Genomic DNA, 22,359 nt, shown 5'->3' with positions numbered 1-22,359 from the left:
ACAGCCCGGGAACAGTTTTCCAGCCAGTTCTGCACCCACCTTACAGTCACTCCATCTAGGTTGTATTTGCCTAGCTTGTTTGAGAGAAAATTGTAGCAAAAAGCCTCAGTAAAGGCCACATCTGCAACTTCTTCCTTCTCCACACAGCTTCAGTTATCAGGTGCTCCAGTGACATCCGCCAGCCTGGAACCCAGTGCACCCTGCCAGCCCCCCCCCCCCAGAGACACACCACAGCTGGGCGTGAGTGTAAATGACAAGTTTATTGACAAGGACACAAGGCAAAGCTTTCCCCCGCAGGGAGCACGTCAGAGTGGCTATGCAGTACAATGGAATGGTGCTGACAGCGAACAACACACCCCCCTGGCCCTCTGGCTCCCCCTCCCGCCAGCCCCTCTTCACAGCATGCACACATAGCAGGGCCCAGGAGATGCATGGACACTGGGCGGGGGAGGCAGGCAGGGGATTTGCTATGGGGTGTTTATTCTTTCCTGGGTTTGGGCTTTTCGGTGGCTTTAATGGAGCGAGACTCGGGTCCTTATTCCCAGGGATCCTCCGCCGCTTTTCCCAGGGCTGGAGAGTGCGGGACAGGCTCGCAGAGCAGCAGTGCCCAGGAGTCAGCAACGTACCTAGGGGCACACTGGGGCTCGTGCAGAACTGACCTCCCTTGGCAGAGAGACCTGGGCTTTCCCCTGCTGCCCCTTCACACCCTGCCCACCCCTCCCAGGCCCACAGCTCAGCTCCCCAGGGGAAGCGGTCCTTTCTGGCTCCGAGGGCCAGCTCGTACACCCGGCCCTTTACTCATTTCTGTGGTAATTGGGTCTGAGGTGCTCGCAGCCCAGTGGCCCACAGGGCTCCTGATGCTGGCAGCCAAGCCGGCGCCTGCGCCGAGTTCCTGCAGTTCTGTCCCACATTCTGCCCAGCCTGGATTCACGGTGCCAGACACTGCCCCGCACCCAGCCCCCCTGCTGCTCCCAAGCTTCCCTTGCCTTCAAGCTGGATTGCCCCCCCCAGCCCAGACTGACCCTCAGTGGCCCCCCCCCTCAGCCCAGGCTGATCCTCGGTGGCCTCCCCCCCATCACGACACCCTGTGCTGCACCTCAGGAGCAGACGCAGCCCGGCAGGCAGCCCTGCACCAGGCCATGGGGGCGGCCCGTCACTCTGGGGGAAGCCGAGTGGCCCCACTTTCATTCCAGCTTGAGCTCTACTGCAGCTCCTGGCCTGGGACAAGGCAACTCGCTGGCTCGTGGAAAGACCAAGCAGCCGTCCTACCCCCTTGGAGGCCCATGTCTGCATGCCAGTGAGCTTCAGCCACAAGGCACGCAAGGGCCCAAGTCACCGCAAGGCATGGAAAGAGCAAGCCCGTGAGATCACCTTGCGTGCTGCATGGGAGGGTTGGGTAGGTCCAAGTGAGGCAGGAGGCTGCACACAACTCTCTCCCCTGCCACGAGGCATTTCCTTTTGGGTGTCTCAGGTTTGGGAGGGCAATTTCCCGTCAGCGTCTCAGTAGCTCTCCTCTGCAGCCCTGGAGAATGGGGCCTTCCCCTAAGCCAAGTCTGGCTGCAAGTTTGCAGGACACTGGGAGAAATGGCTTTCCCACGCCAGGGACAGGAACTATAGGGGAACATCCCAGGCTGTTCCTCGTACCCCTAACGCACACGGCCAGATGCTGCCATGCCCTGCGGCTTGTGCAATCCCTCCCTCCGCACACAAGTGCTCAAGGACCACAGAAAAATGGCTGTGACCACCCTCCGCCGGGAGGCAGCGGACAGCGTTGGGAGCTAGGCACAGCCCGGTGCAGCACTCGGAAGCTGCAGGGAGGAACGCAGACAGGCAGGGGCAGGAAGATGGGTGAGGAACTGAGCCATCCATCTGCCATCTGGACCTGGAATCTCGAGAGGTGTGCTGCTTACCAGGAGCTCGAATTCAGGATGGAACTGAGAGGCTTACCAAGCTCATCAAACCTTCGGATCGCTACCCCTTCCTGCTTCTCCACATGCGAACTAACGATATGGCCAAGAATGACCTTGAGCGGGTTACTGCGGATTATGTAGCGTTGGGAAGAAGGATCCAAGAATTCGGCGCGCAAGTGGTGTTCTCGTCCATCCTCCCTGTTGAAGGGAAAGGACTGGGCAGGGATCGTCGAATTGAGGACGTAAATGCGTGGTTGCGCAGATGGTGTCGCAGAGAGGGCTTTGGTTACTTCAACCATGGGACTTGGTTCCGGGCACAAGGATTGTTAGGAAGAGATGGGATCCACCTAACAGAGAGGAAAGAGCATCTTCGCGGGCAGGCTTGCAAACCTAGTGAGGAGGGCTTTAAACTAGGTTCCTTGGGGGACGGTGACCAAAACCCTGAGGGGAGTGGGAAAGTCAGATACCGGGAAGAAATGCAGAGAGGAATGAGCAAGAAAGGAGGACCCCTGTTTCGAATGGAGAAGATCGCCCTATCTGAGGTGTTTGTACACTAATGCGAGAAGCCTGGGCAACAAACAGGAAGAACTGGAGACCCTGGCCCAGTCCAAGAAATATGATTTAATTGGGATAACAGAGACTTGGTGGGATGACTCGCATGACTGGCGCGCTGTCATAGAAGGGTATAGACTGTTCAGGAAGAACAGGCGGGGGAGAAAAGGAGGAGGAATTGCACTATATGTAAGAGAGCACTACGATTGCTCTGAACTCCAGTATAAAGAGGGAGAAAAACCTGTTGAGAGTCTATGGGTTAAGTTTAAAGGTGCAAACAACAGCAGTGATGAGGTAGATGAGGCTTTCTTCGGACAGCTGAGTGAAGCTTCCAGATCGCAGGCCCTGGTTCTCGTGGGGGACCTGTATCACCCTGATGCGTTGGGAGACCAATACGGCAGTACACAGGCAATCCAGGAAGTTTTTGGAGAATGTTGGGGATAACTTCTTGACACAAGTGCTGAAGGATCCGACCAGGGGCCGTGCGCAGCTTGACCTTCTGCTCACAAACAGGGAGGAACTAATAGGGGAAGTGGAGGTGGGTGACAACCTGGGAAGCAGTGATCGTGAGATGGTAGATTTCAGGATCCTGACCAAAGGAAGAAAAGAGAGTAGTAAAATACACACCTTGGACTTTAGAAAAGCAGATTTTGACTCCCTGAAAGACCTGATGGGCAGAATCTCCTGGGATGCTAACATGAAGGGGAAAGGAGTCCAGGACAGCTGGCAGTATTTTAAAGAAGCCTTATTGAAGGCACAGAAAGAAACCATCCCGACGCATAGCAAGAGAGGCAAACATGGTAGGAGACCGGATTGGCTTACAGGGGAAATCCTTGGTGAACTTAAGCACAAAAAGGAAGCTTATAAAAAGTGGAAACTTGGACAGATGACCAGGGAGGGGTTTAAATGTATAGCGCGAGAATGCCGGGGGGTTATCAGGAAGGCAAAAGTGCAATTGGAATTGCGACTGGCAAAGGTTGTGAAGGATAACAAGTAAGGTTTCTACAGGCATGTTTAAAAGAAGAAGGTGGTCAGAGAGGGTGTGCGGCCCCTACTGGTGACAGATGATGTGGGGAAAGCTGAAGTACTCAATGCTTTCTTTGCCTCTGTCTTCACAGACAAGGTCGGCTCCCAGACTAACGCGCTAAGTGACGCAAGATGGGATGAAGATGGACAGCCCGTGGTGGGTAAAGAACAGGTTAGGAACTATTTAGAAAAGCTAAATGTACACAAATCCATGGGTCTGGACTTAGTGCATCTCAGGGTACTCGGGGAATTGGCAAATGTCATTGAGGAGCCTTTGGCCATTATCTTTGAAAGTCATGGAGATCGGGAGAGATCCCGGATGATTGCAAAAAGGCAAATGTAGTGCCCATATTCAAAAAAGGGAAGAAGGACGATCCAGGGAACTATTGGCCGGTCAGTCTTACCTCGATTCCTGGAAAAATCATGGAAGGGATCCTTAAGGAATCCATATTGAGGCACTTGGAAGAGAGGAAAGTGATTAGGAATAGTCAGCATGGATTCACGAAGGGTAAGTCATGCCTGACCGATCTGATTAGCTTCTATGATGAGGTAACTGGCTCTGTGGCCGTGGGAAAGTCAGTGGATGTGATATACCTTGACTTTAGCAAGGCTTTTGATACGGTCTCCCACAATATTCTAGCCAGCAAGTTAAGGGAATGTGGATCGGATAAATGGACGGTAAGATGGATAGAAAGATGGCTAGAAGGCCGGGCCCAGCGGGTAGTGATCAATGGCTTGATGACAGGATGGCGGTCGGTTTCTAGTGGAGTGCCCCAAGGTTCGGTTCTAGGACCGGTTTTGTTCAATATCTTTATTAATGATCTGGATGAGGGGATGGATTGCACCCTCAGCAAGTTTGCAAATGACACTAAGCTAGGGGGAGAGGTAGATACGCTTGAGGGCAGAGATAGGGTCCAGATTGACTTAGACAAATTGGAGGACTGGGCCACAAGAAATCTGATGAGGTTCAACAAGGAGAAGTGCAGAGTCCTGCCCTTAGGATGGAAGAATCCCAAGCATTGGTACAGGCTGGGGACCGACTGGCTAAGTAGCAGTTCTGCAGAAAAGGACCTGGGGGTTACTTTTGGATGAGAAGCTGGATATGAGTTAACAGGGTGTCCTTGTAGCTAAGAAGGCTAATGGCATATTAGGGAGCATTAGGAGGAGCATTGCCAGCAGATCCAGAGACGTGATTATTCTCCTTTATTCGGCTCTGGTGAGGCCACATCTGGAGGATTGTGTCCAGTTCTAGGCCCCCCACTACAAAAAGGATGTGGACGCATTGGAGAGGGTCCAGCGGAGGGCAACCAAAATGATTAGGGGGCTGGAGCATATGATCTACGAAGAGAGGCTGAGGGAGTTGGGTCTGTTTAGTCTGCAGAAGAGAAGAGTGTGGGGGGATTTGATAGCAGCCTTCAACTTCCTGAAGGGAGGTTCCAAAGAGGATGGAGAGAGGCTGTTCTCAGTGGTGACAGATGGCAGAACAAGGAGCAATGGTCTCAAGTTGTGGTGGGAGAGGTCCAGGTTGGATATTAGGAAAAACTATTTCCCGAGGAGGGTGGTGAAGCACTGGGATGGGTTCCCTAGGGAAGTAGTGGAGCCTCCATTCCTAGAGGTGTTTAAGTCTCGGCTTGACAAAGCCCTGGCCGGGTTGATTTAGTTGGGGTTGGTCCTGCCTAGAGCAGGGGGCTGGACTTGATGACCTCCTGTGGTCTCTTCCAGCTCTAGGATTCTATAAGACAAGACACGGAGAAGAGCAGGAAAGAAGAGACAATGACCACACCCCCTGCTCTGCCAAGGGCCGGGCACCCTGGGAGTCAGACCAGCCGCCTCCTTCCTCTTCGCCCTCAGCTGCCAGCTCCTGCATCCCCAGGCAAAGCAGATCCACTTCTGAGCCCCTGGGCTGCAGGCGGGCGTGGCGCGTGGGACAATGGAACGCCCCAGCCCAGGTCCATCCCAACGCCCTCTCTAGAGCTCCCTCCAGCCCACCAAGGCTACTCCTAGCTCACCCGTGCGCTCTTGAGCACTTGCCCTGCTCAGGCGCAGCTGGATCTTTTCTTCCCTTTCTCATCTGGTTACAATACAAAAAACAACCTGAACGTATAAAAAATATAAAATAATAAAGTGCAGTTTGTGTTTCCAGGATGCCTTGGCCTTGTTTTAATGAACAGAGACTTGTCTTTTTCGGGTCATCAATGAGCCATCTATTACAAAAGAGCAACTCCGCCGAGCGCGGTTTAGAAAACGCTAAACATTGGCACGAGATGGACACGCCCACAAGGAAGAACGACAGAACCGTGGCACCGGGGGACGGGGGAGTGGACAAAGCAGTGGTTACAAAGTTTTCATGGACGCTAAAAATATCAAACGGTTGTTCCCGATTATTATTAGCATGTGGATACTAATTGCTACCTTGGTTTCTCGGTGCGCTTGACTGAAATCCTACACATGAATACAGCTGCTTCCAGTCAGAGTTCTTTGCCTGCACCGATAGTGGGAGTAGCTGGAGCCTCCCCTCCTCCCTTTGTGGGGTGAGACGTGGAGCCGACTTTAGTTTTTCAAAATGCTGTCGTAGACCTGGTAGACGTACTGGGACACTTCGGGAGCCCGGCACTTCAGGGACAGCTAGGAGAGACACGAAGACCACGTCAGCATCAGAAGGCAGCGGCTAACACAGCCCATCCCCACTAGGAAGCGTGCTGGGCTCTTCGGATCCATTTCCCTGCATTCAATCCACACCCTGCCCCATCCAGCACACAGCAAGGTTGGGGAGTTTCGGCTACCAGGTCGTGTCACCCACTACCCGAGGCTGGTGCTGAATTCAGATGTCTAAGAAGGAGTCAGTCTGGCCTAAGAACAGGTAGGCGAGGGCACAGGGAATACTTTCCCATCGCCGCTCGTCAAGCTCCTCTGCCCTGTCTCTTGCGTGCCTTGCGCTGGGCTGACTCAAGGCCAAACCCGGGAGCCTGCGGCTCTCAAAGCATGTGCTTGTAGTTGGGCTAAAAGCCCATATCCCGTAACTCTGCTATAGCAGCAGCCTCCAACCTCAAGGGGTGACAGCAACACTGTGGTAGTGCAGTTACCACCGTGTTTTCCAGGGTGCCAGGTACGTTTGGGTTTTTTTGGGGAGAAGTGGGGGTTTAATTCACACAGAACTTTAAATATTAGTCCCAGTTGCTGGCCTCCTGCTATTTCCTGCCGAAGCGCTGAGACACACAAAAGCAGGCAGCCCTTGTGTGTGGCGCTAGCTAGCTTGGGACAGCACTGGAAGTGAGCAGCGGAAGTGTAAGCGGAATCCCAGCATGTGATGGCTTCCTCTGCAGCACTGTGATTCACCAGCTTGCGCTGATGTTCAGAGGGGAGCCTGCGTGCTCCCAAGAGCCCACGGACCCGCATGGACCCACAGTGCCAGTGGCACGCAGCTGGCTCAGGACCATCACCTCAGTAGCAGCCCTGAGTCCCGCTTGCGCTCTGGGACAGCGAGGGAGGGACCACAAAGCCAAGCTCCCTTTGCCAACGGTTCAAATTGCTCCCTTTCCACATGCAGGGCCCCCCAGGCTGCACCTTGCGTGTCTCAAGGCAGGGGCAAGACACCCCCAGCAGCTAGGAGTTCAAGGAAGTGGCTACACACAGGAGCTGGCAGGGCGCTTGCTTTTGAGCAAGGCCAAGGGAACCTCCCAAGTCTGGACAGCCAGGCTCTGCTTCAGCAGTGCAGCGGGGCAGAAGGGAACCCTTAAATTATATTAAATAATTATATTAAATTAATGGAGAATGCCTATCTCCTAGAACTGGAAGGGACCTTGAAAGGTCAAGTCCAGTCCCCTGCCTTCACAGCAGGAGCAAGTACCATCCCTGACAAATTTTTGCCCCAAATGGCCTCCGCAAGGATTGAACTCACAACCCTGGGTTTAGCAGGCCAATGCTCAAACCACTGAGCTATCTTCCCTCCCTGCGCTAGCCCTGCTTGCTGGCAGGGGCTGGGGAGAATTCGGACAATGCTTGTGCGTCCATGTTTTGTGGCAAATTCGGATGGTAACAGGCCAGGCCACTAAACACCTGCTGCTGAGTCAGCATTCCTTTAGCTCAGTGGGCCACTGACATCAGTGGCTTCCTAACTCTGCCCTTGCCCTGGGGCTGAAACGAACAGACCCGAAAGGTGCTTCTTCCCAGCATGCTGCCTTCGATCGGAGACGGCTGGGAAGGGTGCCTGGTCTTCCCCTGCCCGCCAAGTGCCGAAGGGGCTTACTGTGTAATTTGGGTTTCCAGGCTGAATACGCAGCTCAGCCAAGATCCAGATGCCGTTGGTGAGCTTCAGAGACTGGTAGAGCATGTCCTGGCCTTCCACGTTCCTCTTGGCAATGGTGTAAACGTTATTGTTCTGCAGCTTACTGGAAACAGCGTCTGCAAAGAGAAACCACCTCCGAAATCCACACTGGACACCCCCCATGTGCCCCAAAGCCGAGCAGCCTCCTCACAAACCAGGGCCCCATGGCCAGGCAGCGTATGAACAGACCAAAAAGGCAGAGCACGAGCCCCCAGCCAGGCAGAACCGGCATCTGCGTCAGACACTGGAGAGCGAGGCAAGAGGAAAAGCAGGTCAAATGTGCTCCATCTCCCTGGAGGTTCCCCCGTGGATGTGGGTCTCCCTGCCTAGTTGGTATTGGCCTCCCCTTACGGGACGGACGCCCACCCCCTCCACCACGCTGCTGTTGGCTGGGGCCCTTCTGCGAGCCGCAGATTATAGGTCCCCAAACCAGCCCAGACCCTGGGTGGGCTGATTCTGGACTTTGCGCCAGGTGTTCCTGAGCCAGAGGGTGCTGCTAAGTAACAACAAACAAGATCACGGCCTAAATCTCAACTCTGCCTTCTCAGGCACTAACAGCTCTCTGCACCCTGAATACAACCAGCTGGGGAGAGGAACGGCCTTTCCCCTCTGCCTGCTGTGCGGGGGGGGGCACCGTTCGCAGCACTCCAAGACCTGTGGTGTTACCTGCACACAAGTACACGGCTGTAACCACGATCTCTATTTGTCAGGCTCCTGACAGAGAAACGAGAACAGCAGCAGGGATCCAGAAGACACAGCAGCCAAATCAACACCCAGGCTGGTAGCCTGGGGAAGCCAAAACCCCATGGAAGAGAGGCCATGGTAGGAGCAGGATTCCTAAAGCCACAGAACCTGCTGAGCTCAGTGTAGGAGAGCGTCGGAACAGCCACCCTGCCCAGCGTCTGCTCTCCAGCAACACTGGAGCAATGGCCGCTCCCGGCCTCAGACAGCGAGGGGATTCTTGAGACGACCACAAATGTCCTGCGAGGCCCAAGCCACTCCTGGCCACTGAGGAATTTCCTGGGAGGTTATTTATTCCGGGAATGTCACCTGATGGTTTATGTGCTGTGCCGGGGGGTTCACAGTTGGGTTGCGGGCCCACCTAGGTAAGCCAGGAGATGCTTTGTGGGGGTCCACAGGCCCAGACCCTCGCAGAAGTTCACCGCTTCCCGCCAAGGGCTGTTGCGAGGCTCTGGGCCTACGGACATTTGGATAAACAAAGCATCTCGGGGCCCAGCGGTGGCTTACCCGGGCAGGCCCGCGACCCGTTTGAAATGCCCAGCACTAGCCCACACGGTCACCTGCTGGGTACTGGTTGGGCGCAATTGCTGACAGGCTGAGGACGTTGGGGAAGGGGAGGAAGATGGCTGTGGCCTGTGTTTCCAGGCTTGCCCGCCTGAGCATGAGGAGAGAGGAGGTGTGGCAGGACAGAAGGGAGCAGGCACCTGACCAGCCAGCCCCACAAACACTGCAAGCCACAGAGCCACACAAAGGAGAGGCTTAAAAACAGACGAGATTGAGGCAGTGCTGGAGCAGGGGGCCAAAGAAGGAGCGTCTGAGCAGAAGGGGCCTAAGCTCTCTGCCCTATGCTGCATCCTTTCCTCCAACACTCACTCAGCAGGAACGCAAAACAGACAACCCGGAAAGAGCCCGCTTTGGGTTTCCTCTCTTCCTTGGTTACTATAGAAACTAGGAGAGGCAAGTAACTAATCAAGTGCTGAGCTACACAATCCTCATCTTCCTTTCTCCTCCTCCCACTTCTCTTCCTCCAGCAGAGGAAGGGCCCGTCTGGGTTCGGGAAAGATGCCACATCGTACAGGTTGCTCTGAAGCGCAAGCAGAGCCAGACATGGCCTGGAGGGACAAGCCCTACCCACTGATGGCGGGACTGGTACAGCGCGCTTGCTCCTGCCAAGGGTCAGGAGACAACCACCATGCTTGGTTCCTGCACAAGCAAAGGAAATTGCCGCACACATGCATCTGCAGAGAATCCCAAAGGCAAAGACCAAGGAAAGCCCAGAGCTGAGCAAAGGCATTGGCAGCAAACGGTTTCCAAAAGCACCGAGGGAGGATGGAAGACGCAGGTGACTTATTGTCCAAGCTGTTTGCCTGCCACGGAATCAATCTCAGCGCTGTCCCCTCACATTTAGCCAGCAGCGTGCTGGTGCAAAGTGCTGGCGCTAGCACTTCCTCGACCTCTGCCGAGGGGAGGTGCATCCCCACGTGGGATCGGCAGCCTGACAGCCTGGGTTCTGTCGGGGCCCCCCGCAGGGCACTGAATTTAATCACAAGCGGAGCCTTAAATCTAAAGCGTGGCCCTGCAGAGACGCATGGATTGCTGTTTGTTCCTAGCAGCCAGCTTTGAAGCTGCCAGAGAACTGCGTGCCATTTCAACTGTTGCGCCCCAGACGGGGATGGCAGAGCTGAGTGGTCTGCGGCCATGTCTGTCCAAGACCACACAGGAAGACAGAACCAAGTGAGAATTCCTGTCTCTTGCCCTCTCAGAAGCTTGTCGCAACATCACTGGACACAGACGCCTTCAGGGGACTCAACCGCTCAGAATAACCTAACGCAGCGACAACATGCAAGGAGGGTGCTGGGCTCGGACGCTCACTTGGCTCCGCCACCGTCTCTATTGCTCCAGACGTCGGGATCCACACGCGGGAGGGCATGTGTCATTTCCAATTCCCTTCCAACTCCAGCCACAGCTCTGTGAGCAAGTCAAAACCAGTGTCAGCTCTTCCACATCAGGCAGTGTCGCTAGGCAACAGGGCCAGGCCGGGCCATGCTCGGGCGGGACAGCTTATGCAATGTGACAGCGCTGCCTTTAGAAGGGGGGGGGGGTGACAGAGCAGTGAGGCCAGCCCCACTCAGAACTGGGCTGGATGTTGAGCCACGAGAGGGATGTCGGCCCACAGGGAAGCCTCCGTTAACGACCACACGGCACGGGGGGGAAGCTTGTGCGAAGCCGATGCTGACCGTGCACTGACTCCCTCCCCTGGGCCTAGGAGGACAGTGCAAACCAATCTGCAGAATTCAGGGATTCCTTGAGTTGCCCAAGCTAAGAGCATCTGGCCCCATTATGTAGCCTCCGAGAGGATTTGGAGAGGGTTTTTTTAAACACGTTTGCCTTGTCTACAGAGGTTATGCAGAATTAAAAATGACGACTAAAAAGGTGCAGCTGAAGGAGCTTTCCTTCTGGGGAAACACTCAGCTACATCACAGCCACAAACCCCTTTCACATCCCTGCCTATTTCTGCCCAGGGGCTTTGATGACCAGTCACCATGATTGGATTTTTTGGGGCAGGGAAGGGATTAGACAATTGCTGATGAAGCTTCCATCCTGCAAAGACTTGCAAGAGCATGGCCTTCAGTCAGCCCCTGGCAGAATTGGGACCTACAGTTATAAAAGAAAAAAGATGAAATGTACCATGCTCAGAACCATCTCCACTTCCTATTTTATAATCCAGAGAATTCTCTTGCACACAGATTGCTAACCACATCCACCTAGCTCCAATACAGGACCACATGCATTCGCCACCTATTTCTTGCAATGGAGGCTTTTCTGAGTTCAGAGATCTCCATGTCATTCACCAGTGACCGGTGGGAAGCAGCAAAGCCCAATTATTTCATCTGTACCCTCAAACGCCTCCCTCTGCATCTAGCAACACTGGACAGAGTCTGTGCAGCTAATCAAGAGGGGCACCTGCAAATCTTGCCTGATTCCATTGGGAAGAGTCTCAGGCATTTCCTAGTGATGTCAAGTGCAGGCTTTGACATCCGCTATGCAATCAAGGAGAAGCTGGGCTGTGAGGGAGATGATGCTTAAAAGACACAAGTGACCGTAGAGTGGGAATGCCAGGAAATGCCAGATAGGGGCACGCATGCTCGTTTCTGAGTTTGCTCCAACATGAAACTCTCTCTCCAGAAGGTCCCCAAGGCTTTAGCTATTAACAACCACCCTGGACTTTTGCCTTCGCTAATCACGGTCTCTCCTCGTGCATCTTTATGGAGATGAAAGATTCTGCATCATTTCAGCTGAGACGTTCTGAACTGGCCTAGAGATTGCAAATGTAGCAGCTTCCTGGCTTCAGCCCTCTCTCTGAAAGCATCTAAATTCCATGCTGATGCAGGTGTTGGGCTAGCGAGCAGCCCTGGTGATTGAAAACACTGGATTGTCCATGCAACACAGCAGCAGTGTGAGCTTCCCACCCCACTCACAGGGGTTATTTCTGAAACAGAGGAGCCCATCTGTAAGGCTGGGACGGGCTTTCCATTCCCATTCAGTAACTGCTCAGAGTGCAACAACAGCACCAGTTGGACGCTTGGTGGCAGCAGTGGGGGGTTGGTTTCTAACAAACCTCCATCCCCTGAGAAATGGGCAAAGACCCACAACCACTGAGCAGGCAGACGGTGACTACTGTCCATAGCCATCTGGGCGGCAACTGAAATCAGAATGGAGAGGAGAAAAGTGTCCTGGGCCAGACTGTCAGGGGCATTCAGGAACCTAACCATCAGATGGGAGCCGAGCTGCCTGTACAAAACACCTATGGTTGTTATGCCCATAACTCCCATGGACTTTTGGGAGTTGGGCACCTCATCTGCTTAGTGGCTTCTGAGGATTCCACTAGGCTCGTTTACATTTTTAGGTGCCTAACCACTTTGGAAAATCTGGCCCTACATCCCAGGCGCTGTCCAATTCCGGTCTTGTCCCTCACGGGTAGGCTGAGAGGTGAGGCGTCTGCGGAAGGAGAAGAACGTATGAGGTAACTGAGCTGACCTGCCATTTTCTGGACTCTGTTCTCTTCAGTCAGACCTTGCTCTAAGACAGCTTGGCCTCCCCTTTTGGCCATTCAGAATCCTGTGGGGGACCCTCTGCTGGCAAGGAAACGTGCAACTCCACAAACATACACTGCGTAAGAGCACGGGCTGGGGAAGAGCAGGCAACGCACACAAGCTGCTCCCCCACTGGGGGAGGCACTCAGAGCAGTCACGGAAAGGGGGCCGACTTGTGTAGTAAAGCCCCTGCACTCACCTGGCGCATGGAGAACTAGGGCCAGGTTTGCAAACCTGCCCTGTGCCCAGCTCCCTTCCAGGCAGAGCAGTGGAAATGGGGCTGGTGGGCTAAGGGAAGCACCGCTGTACTGAAACCCTCTGAAAATCTGTCCCATCTTGTTTTCTGAACAGATTCACCCAGCCAACGCTGCTGTGAGAATTCATTCCACTGCATTCAACCCTCCCCCTGCAGCACTGGGGCTGGAGAGGCCTAGGAAAGCCAGCTTAGACAAAGGGACAGTCTGATTGCCTTCCCAGTATGCCACAAACAAAACACAGAACTGTTGTGATACACAGCTTTATTAGATTAGGCTCAAGCATCAAAGTGCAAGCCAGGGAACGGTTTTATTGTACGTTGGGGACAGGGCAAAGAGCAGCAAACAAAAGGCAGGGATTGTACGAAAGAAGAATAGAAACTACACTCCAATATTAATGAAAACACACTCAACTGAAAATAATGTGACTCATTCCATCCCCGGGCTCTGGTGACACTGATAAAGCCATGGGGCAAATAAGATTATCAAAAGTGCTCAACAGAATGACAGCTAGACTATGTACAGCTAGATTGGCATTAATCTTCATTTGTGTACATGGATGCATACACACACAGAGCTAGAATACCCATTGTGGAAGGCTGTTAAGAACACACAGCTGCCAGGGAAGGTTTAGGTTTCCTTGGTCCTGCCTCACTGTAGGGGGGGGACGCACTAACCAACCTTTTAAGGTCCCTACCAGTCTTTCCGTTCTATGATTCGATGATACCTACAGCTCTTGTTTTATCGTAGGAGTGTGTCTGCACTAGGGTATAAGGAGTGTTTTAAAAATGTATTAGCTAAAATATGCAGGGGGTCAGACTACATGACAGTACATAGTCCCTGTACTTTTGGCCCTGAATATTGACATGCCAAAATCCCAATAATATGTATGTAAGATTTTGACCACAGTTTCTGTTAAGAATCTTTCACGTATGCCCAAACTGGATGGGCCTGGTCTGAGGCCTAGCTAACAACGGATAATACAGAGCTAAAAAGGAACAGAGATAAGCAGAAGACAGGCCTTGTTTGTACAACTAGGCATGAAACAAGCTGAGACAGGTGCAGGCCAGTAGTTGGGGCCTTATTGTGAATTATAGACACAACTCTGTGAGAGTGGACTCGAAAGTCTGCCTGACAAGTTCAGGAGGAGATAGTGTGTATCCTCCCCACATCCCAGCCAGCGTTCAGGGCGGGGAGACAGCCAGCATGAGTAATAATATCCATCCCTCACAGATGCCAATCCAGTCCAAAGGGGTGTGATCGATGCACAAATTGCCAGTGCTATGTATTGTTTACTGTTCTCTGTTTTAAGACCACAGAGGAATGTACTGGAGAGCAAACCTGTCTGGGAGATGCCACCCGTCATTTCTATGGACCTGGAATCAGGATTTAATCTATTTACTGCAAAATGATACTTAAGCCATAACACCTGTAAACCTGAGCCACGGGCGAAGCAATTATGTAATCTTTTAGACTATTGGCTTATTATGCTCAGTCTTGCTTCTAGAACCTACCCAGGGGCTCGGGAACTCCCACCCTGTCGCTTCTCTCTGCCCACTGGTACCCTATATAATCGATAGTAATACATAGTTTGGTAGTCTCATTGAGCCTAACAAGTGAAGTGACACTCCGCCAGCCCTGTGTGTAATTAACCCCTCATGCTTGGATCTACACGGTGTCAAACTTCTGTGCCTTCAAACATCTTTTAACTAACATGTTTTAAGAAAGTCTAGTGTGAAAAAGGAAAACTTATTTAACACCTGTTAGTTAGAGAAGGAGCATGTGTGTGGGTTGCAAAAAAATTACCTAAACTAAAAACATTTATGAATTTGGTATCATACGTGCATGGCAGTCATGCTGACTAACACAGGGAGCTCTGAACCTGCTTAATAGCACAGCCTCATTAGTAAGAATTTCAATACAGGTTCCTGTTCTGCATTGTAATCTTTATGTGCCTCTGCAGTTTCTGAACTTTGCCCCTCGCTGTTGTTGGGCTTCTAAGCTCCAGAGAGGTCAGCTTTTTAAAGCTCTCATCTTTTGACAAGTTTTTCCACTTGAGCAGACTAAATCAAGATACAAAAGTTTTAAATTGGCATGAAAGCCATGACCTGAGAAAACAGAGGTTGTACCTTTAATCTTAATTCTGACTCTGGTAGTGTGTATCCAGTACAATAACCTTTATTTATGTGATCACAAGGTTTCTCTGCTACAGTATCAAAACTGAGGAGGGATCATGTGAGGATTACCTGTTGTGTTCCCTCCCTCTGGTGCATCTGGTATCGGCCACTGTCAGCAGACAGGACACTGGACTAGATGGACCTTTGGTCTGACCCAGTATGGCCCCTCTTATGTTCTTAACTGTTTCTCTGTAGCCTCAAATGCATGAGTTGAACCTGAATGTGTTAGTGATGGATAGGAGTGCTGTCCTTTTCTGGGCATCCCAGCATGCGGTGACTAAAGGGTTAAACTCAGATAGCTAGGAGGTGTTGGCACGGAGGCAGGAGAATCAATGGAAGAAAGTTTTAGGATCTGACTCTTGCGCGCGCATGCGTGTGTACACGAGTGTGAGAGAGAGAGATAGATTAAGGCAGGAGCGAGGGGTCCAAGATCAACTGAACCAGGCAGGACGACCATGCCTACAAGGAACACTGGGCATGGAAGTGGACTGGACATTGAAGCACGTATGTGGGAACAGATACCACACACTGTATCTGAAGTGCAGTCCCAGGGGTCTCTCTTTTAATTTCTTTTCTCGACTGCTTTAACACACATCAACCGAGTATCTCTTTGTGTTGTTAATAAAATCACCTTTTCTAAGGCTATGATTTGATTGTGTGTCCTGGAAGGTAACAGGAGGCCTGTGTGGGCCAGCTAGCTGAGATTACAGTTTGTTTTCTGTTTTCTTCTGATGCTCTCTTGCGACAAAAGCACTTAGAATACCCCCCTGGAAGAAGTTCCTAAGTGCTTTCTTCCTGGGTTCAAGAAACATGTTTTTTCTCCCCTTCACTTGTGTGGTGGCAGCTACCTCCCAAGGCCAGGGAATCTGTGACTTTGGGGAGCTTTTAAGCAGAAGCCTATAGAGACAAGATATTTTTGAGGTCTCTTGCAGGCTCCCACCTTCTGCACTCGGCATGCCAGAATGGGGAACAGCCTTGACAATGTTTAACACAAAATGCTCCACCTTAAATAGCAGATGAATCTGTGTACAGGCAGTCCCCGGGTTACATGGATCCGACTTACATCAGATCCCTACTTACAAACGGGGTGAGGCAACCCCGCACTAGCTGCTTTCCCCCAGCAGACCAGGGAGACGCGAAGCTAGTGCCCCCCCCCCAGCAGACCAGGGAGACGCGGAGCGGCTTTTTTCAGCAGACACCTCAGCTTGAGAATAAAGGACTGAGGTGTGGGAGAATAAAGCTGAGCTCTGGAGAAATGTTTGGCTCGAGTTTCCCCTACAATATGTACCAGTTCCGACTTACATACAAATTCAACTTAAGAACAAACCTACAGTCCCTATCTTGTACGTAACCCGGGGACTGCCTGTATTCACTCCTTGGCACAAATTTGCACGCAACTGTGCGGCAAAACTCACGGAGTGCAGTGGGGTTCAGCAGGGCTCTGTAGTCACTTGTGGGATCAGGCCCAGATTTTTAGAAGTATTTAGGAGTTGCTGTATTTAGCCCTGCAATATCTAATGCATTTAGGAGCAAATTCCACCATCAATGGGATTTAGGCACTGAAGTGCCTATATCACTTTTTGAAAATAAGGCAACACCTTTAAAAAAAGTTGGGCTTTTATGTATAAAGTCATAACCATTCAAGATGCAAGGGACTTCATTCACGCATCTAGCCCGCCCTGCGAAGACAAGTACAGGGATGCTGCTTTCCGCATATTTTGCCCGCACAGATACATTTGATATGTCTTCCTTGATAGTGTTTGTGTTTTGATCTGCCGTGTAAGGAAACAGGAGAAATAACCAGTTATTAGGCTAGAGATACTTCGAAATCTGACTGCTGCCTCATGACAGTCACAATCCCGGGTTTACAGTGGAACATGCAGCCAGACAAGAAATTAGCAAGTTGCATCCCTGACTCAGTACAATGCTCATCTCGGTTCTAAGGAGACCTCTGATTTAATGTCCCCTGTACAGACATCAGCACTTCTTGCTCTGCAGGATGGCAGGGCTTCTGCTATTGCCAGAGCATCTCTCCAGGTGCAAGGCTGGCGTGGGTAAGGTTTAAATATTCACAAGGATGGAAGTGAAGGGTCTTTGTGTCCAGGGGATGGAACGCCCAGACACACACTGATGCAGGGACGACTGGCTTGATTAGCCCCTGCCTGAGCTCCTCAGGAGCCTGTGCACAATTGCTGGTGTGTTCACTCCATCTGTCCAACGCCTGCTACAGCTCTGCTACTATATTTAAATAGCTGGTTCTGCTGTGATTAGGGCAGATCAGCTGGGTAGTGGGGATATTTTTAGCTCACAGCTCAATTCATGTTGTTGAAATGGAAATCAGCGAGCCTGGCGAATGAATGTTGTCATTAGCAGATTTCCTAACCCCGGCTGGGGTCACGTCACTGGGTTCCTCAGGAATTAGCTACTGAAGTGAGTCTCCTGGGATCCCTGTCGATTTACACTGACCAAAGGTGGCCTGGACTAGCAAGCTAGTGGAAGCAGTGATCTGTGTCGAGGAGCAGCATTGCAGCAAATTCTGAACCATCAACAGCCACTGAAATTCACAAGCTTTGTTCATTGCATCTGCTGCCCTGTTCCTGTTTATGCCAAGGGCAAAGCTACACAGCAAATTCCTTAATAACTAGAGCCCTGACCAGATACACATGTCCACTCGTGGATGCAGATGCCACGGATAGACCTCAGAAGCCTCATATCATTAGACTCTACTCCTAAGAGACGCTGCAGCCCACAGAGAGGAGCAAGGTGCTGCTGCTCCTAGGAGCTGGTGCCGCCAGAGGGGCTGTGTGAGCCCCGACAGACGCCGCAGTGTGGTACGGTCACACTGCTGGGAAGAGCTGCTGGCACAGGGCGCTGGCTTTTGGGAGAGGTGGTGGCACCATACTCTTCTCCATTGGCGACAGTGTCCCTGGGGAGCACAGCCCTGCAATCTGCCAATCCTGAGGTCTCTCTGCGGACACCTGCATCCGTGGGCAGCTGTTTGTAGATGCGCAGGGCTCTTATCATGAACACGGGCGAGCTCAAATGTACAGGGAAAGCTTTCATCTCCTGCTAGTGCCTCCAGGAAGAAAAAGGCCAAGACAACAGAGGTTGGTTGTGTAACCCACACCTCCAAGGCGAGTACCCATCGATTTCAGCATCGAAGTCGCTGCCATGGGGGAAAGAGTGGAACATGGGCCAGTGAATCCCAGCTACAATAGGCCTTGTCTACACTGGGTTGTTAGCCATGACCACACCAGTGCAAACCATTAGTGTAGATGCGATTTACACTCATGCTCTGTGGTCTGCACTGACACAGCTTTCTCCGGTTTGAAACGGCCGGGCCAAAGTCTGCAGTGGGGTAGACACAGCCTAAGCCCCATTATTCTCATGCCAAGCTCTGTCTTCCAGACCACGGCTCTGAGAGCTGGGCGGTCAGTGCAGAAAAGGGCACCCGTAACTGCAGGAGGGATGAGGTACGAGGACAAGAACAGAGGCAGCAGCTGATGAAAGCATTTGAAGTCTGGTTATCAGCCATGACCTATTTTCCTCCTTAAAGAAGCAGAGGCACTGCTCTAGTGATGGATACATTCAGACAGGTACCATTTCCAGAGCTCTCGTTAGAAGACTGACAAGGGCTCTCTCCTGGGTGGCTGCAGATAACACTGCGCTAGGGCCACGATACTGCTCACATGCAGAGTGCCACGGCACAGCCATCGGATGGGCCTCGAGCGCTCCTGCCTGCCACCCCACTGACAGTGCGATATAAGAACAGCCATATTGGGTCAGACCAAAGGTGCACCCAGCCCAGTACCCTGTCTGCCCCAATACCAGGTGCCCCACAGGGAATGAACCGAACAGGTACTGATCAGGCGATCTCTGTCCTGCCATCCATCTCCACCCTCTGTCAGAGGCCGGGGACACCATTCCTTACCCACCCTGGCTAATAGCCATTAATGGACTTAACCGCCATGAATTTAGCTAGTTCTCTTCTAGACCCTGGTATAGTCCTAGCCTTCACAGGCAAGGAGTTCCACAGGTTGACTGTGCGCTGTGTGAAGAACTTCCTTTTATTTGTTTTAAACCTGCTGCCCATTCATTTCATTTGCTGACCCCTAGTTCTTATTGGAACAAGTAAATAACTTTTCCTTATTCACTTTCTCCACACCACTCATGATTGTATAGACCTCTATCATACCCACCCTTAGTCTCTTCTTTTCCAAGCTGAAAAGTCCTCGTCTCTAATCTCTCCTCATAGGGGACCCATTCCAAACCCCGAGCTGCATGACAATGCCAAGCGAGGCCAGGCACAAGGGCTGGCCCATGGCTGGTAAAGCAGCCTAGCGGCAAATGTGGCCAATTACTCTGCAGCCTCTCCTGATCCCCAGGAAAGGGAGAAAGCGCTGCCATATAGAGACTAATCCCAACCAAGGGTCCGGGAGAGCGGCATCACAGCTTCCTTCTAGAATCGGCCAGGGCAAGAGCTGCAAAATGGACCAGAGGGCCCACTGAGGTATGGCAGTGCCTGTTTAAGTAGGCAGCTCTTCTTCCCAGCAGACAGACCCACTGAGCAACAGCTCAGAGATGGACTGGCGTCGGGGTACAAGAACTAACTTCTGGAAATCATATGGGAAATTCAAGTCCCCTGCTGAGACTGAACACGCAGGCCAAGTCCACACTATGGGGGAAGGTCGGCGTAGGGTATGCGATTCCAGCTCTGTAAAACACGGCGCTAGAGTTGATGTACCTTGAGCCCATTTTCAGCACAGTCCTCGCAGTGGTCTCAAGGCTCCTGGAGACTTCCCTTCCGCCTCCCAAGGAGCAGGGGTATCCATGTCAACAGGGGAGCCAGCAGTGTTCGATTTAGTGGGTTTTTACTAGATCTGCTAAATCAAATGCGGAAAGGTCGAGTGCAACCTTTGAAGGTTGGCCCACAGGGTGGCGGTGGGGAAACCTTCCTTCTGTGCCACAGCGCACGACAGGGGGCTAATGGGCAACCGTGGTAGAAGGATACGATGGGCTATGGAGTGGCACTTCCAATCAGGCAGAAAGGTCCGTGTGCCATTTAAGCTCAGGGAGAGGCTTAGAGGTTGCACTCGCCAGAGCCCAAGAACAGAATCGAGTCAGAAGGTCCAATGGCTGCTATTCCCCTCCCCCACCTCCAGTGTCACATCTTTTGTCATCCAAACTAGCACCCATTCTGGGGACAAAGGCAGGCAGCGACTTCGCTGGTGAGGGACGCGAGAGAAGAGCTATCCCCGTGTGATGGCAGGCAGGAGAGGGAAGAAAACAATTAGGGGAGAGGGTGATCAAGAAGGACTCGTGTCTCTGTAAAACATACTGGATTCAGCAACAAGCACTTGGCTCCCATCCAGGGCTCTTGAATGGGAATAGAGCCGCCCTCCCGGCCATGTGCCCCTTTGCACACTCCCGCATGCTTCCGCACACAAGGTCACCCGGACAAGGGAGATGTTTGTTGGTCAACAGGGGCAACGAGACGACTAAGCACTGGGCTCAAAGCAGACCAGGGACCATGGAAAGCCATCAGGAGTTCTCAAAGCATGACACGAAGAGGTTCACTAGCATTATCCTCACTGCAGAAGTCATCTGCCCAAAGCCAGGCAGCAGGATAGGGAAGGCAGGGTTCGTGTCCAATCCAGCACTCTAACCACTAGGCCGGGTTACACCCACTTACTTGCAGACAAGCAAACAGACACAGGGGACAACTGACTCGCCCAACGTGGCACAGCAACTTAGAGGCAGAGCTCTCACCACTCAAACAGCTGCCCTTCCAGCTAAGAAGCCTGTTGTACTGATCCCAGCCTGATACCAAACAGACAACTTGGAACCATGATGGCATCTCTGATCCAGGGCAGGAGAAATCAAGGGTTAGAAATCAAGCCCAAAGCTCTGTGCTCAGAGACTCTTTGCCCTCCTTGGAACAGTAAGGGGAAAGCGAGAAGAGCAGGAAAAAGGGAACAGGTGAGATCCTAGCAAGGGACTTTTCAGAGACGCTCCTAGGGGAATCACCTATTATGGAATTCATCTGAAAGCTTAGCTCAAACCAACACTTGGACCTAGAATGTGAATTGCTCAGCCTGGACCTGCAATCCTGGCACATCTAAGCGGTCAATCCCAACACAATGGCCGGAAAAGCTGGATCGAGTTGCTGTCACTCCTGCATCGTACAGGAAGGAAGATACTCACCAGCATTGAGGTGACATTCCTTTATCTGGAACTGGAGCTCGTTTTCGTTGGGAATATCCTTCCATGTGGCAAGGAAGACCTGGCGTTCTACAAAAAGGAAAGGCACGTCAGCATCCCGCCCTCTCTGACCCGCCCACAGGGCCATTCCCAGAGTCAGTGCAGAATGACACGCTGCAGAGATAGAAGGCCCCTGCCTGGTCCCACCCAGCCCATCCCTCGGGCTCCCGTTGGAGAGGTTTCCCTGCAACATGCCCTGGCAATGTGTCTGGCTACTCTGACTGAACGCAGCGGAGCCCTGAAGACCATTTGGAGCTCTGGTCACAAAGTCTTTGCCGCATCAGACTTTTAGGAGCAGGTGGGCAATGTGAGTAAGGGACTCCAAAGCTCAGAATACCAGGGCCACACCACGCTGGATCTCCCGGTCCCACCAGCAGAAAGGCCAAACGTACAAGCAAGCGCTGCTCCTCTGCTCCATGCAATTCCCTGTCTCTGGTGTAAAAGTGAGGACTGGCTAGGGAGAATGTGAGGATGGGGTTCCAGTGTAAGCTGTATGGGCTAAACCCTGGTCCCAGGAAACTCAATGACCAACTTCAGAGAGAGCGGGGTTGGCATGCCCTCAGAATAGCAGTGCACCGACGTTTGGCAGGTACAGACATCCCTGCTGTAACTGCAGGAGAGCAGGAACTGACCACTACACTGCCCGGGCACCCCAACACAGATGGGTCTCTACTAGGGGAGGACTCGTACAGCTTGACCCTGACCAGCTCTGGACCAGAGAAGTTCCTGGACCAAGGGAGGTCAACGATGTCTAGCAGTGTTACCGACACTGCCACGGCTGACTGGACCCTAGGGGCTATTTAGGGGTAAATTAGAGCAAAAGAACAGCCCAGAACACAGAGCCAGGACCGTGGGCTGTAAACAAACTTTATGGGACTGTGGGAAAGTTGGCCACTCCCGTGACCAGCAACCGGCCAACTCACATTGTTCTGGACGGATGATTCTGGACTAGAGGTTCAGCCTGTACTGGCAAAGCGCTGCTCTGCCTGCCCCACGGCTCCCCACCGAGCAGAAGGTCAC

General features: G+C 52.4%; 1 protein-coding gene across 3 annotated transcripts in view; it reads right to left on the bottom strand.

Annotated features, from left to right (window-relative positions):
- Nucleotides 1-241: 241 nt before the first annotated feature.
- The window catches only part of AP2B1 (adaptor related protein complex 2 subunit beta 1), a 103,691-nt gene continuing 81,573 nt past the window's right edge, over nucleotides 242-22,359 (bottom strand). For all 3 annotated transcript variants that reach the window (XM_089772151.1, XM_075905003.2, XM_075905002.2), the window contains 3 exons: nucleotides 21,283-21,369; nucleotides 7,735-7,889; nucleotides 242-6,113 (listed from right to left, as the gene is read on the bottom strand). In XM_089772151.1, the coding sequence (XP_089628277.1) occupies nucleotides 6,039-6,113; nucleotides 7,735-7,889; nucleotides 21,283-21,369 (317 nt within the window). In that variant the 3' untranslated portion in view covers nucleotides 242-6,038. The remainder of the gene's footprint in view (nucleotides 6,114-7,734; nucleotides 7,890-21,282; nucleotides 21,370-22,359) is intronic.

This window comes from Pelodiscus sinensis, chromosome 21, assembly GCF_052426305.1.
Source record: "Pelodiscus sinensis isolate ZL-2025 chromosome 21, ASM5242630v1, whole genome shotgun sequence".
Taxonomy (NCBI): Eukaryota; Metazoa; Chordata; order Testudines; family Trionychidae; genus Pelodiscus; species Pelodiscus sinensis.
This window is presented reverse-complemented; position numbering and strand designations above follow the sequence as displayed.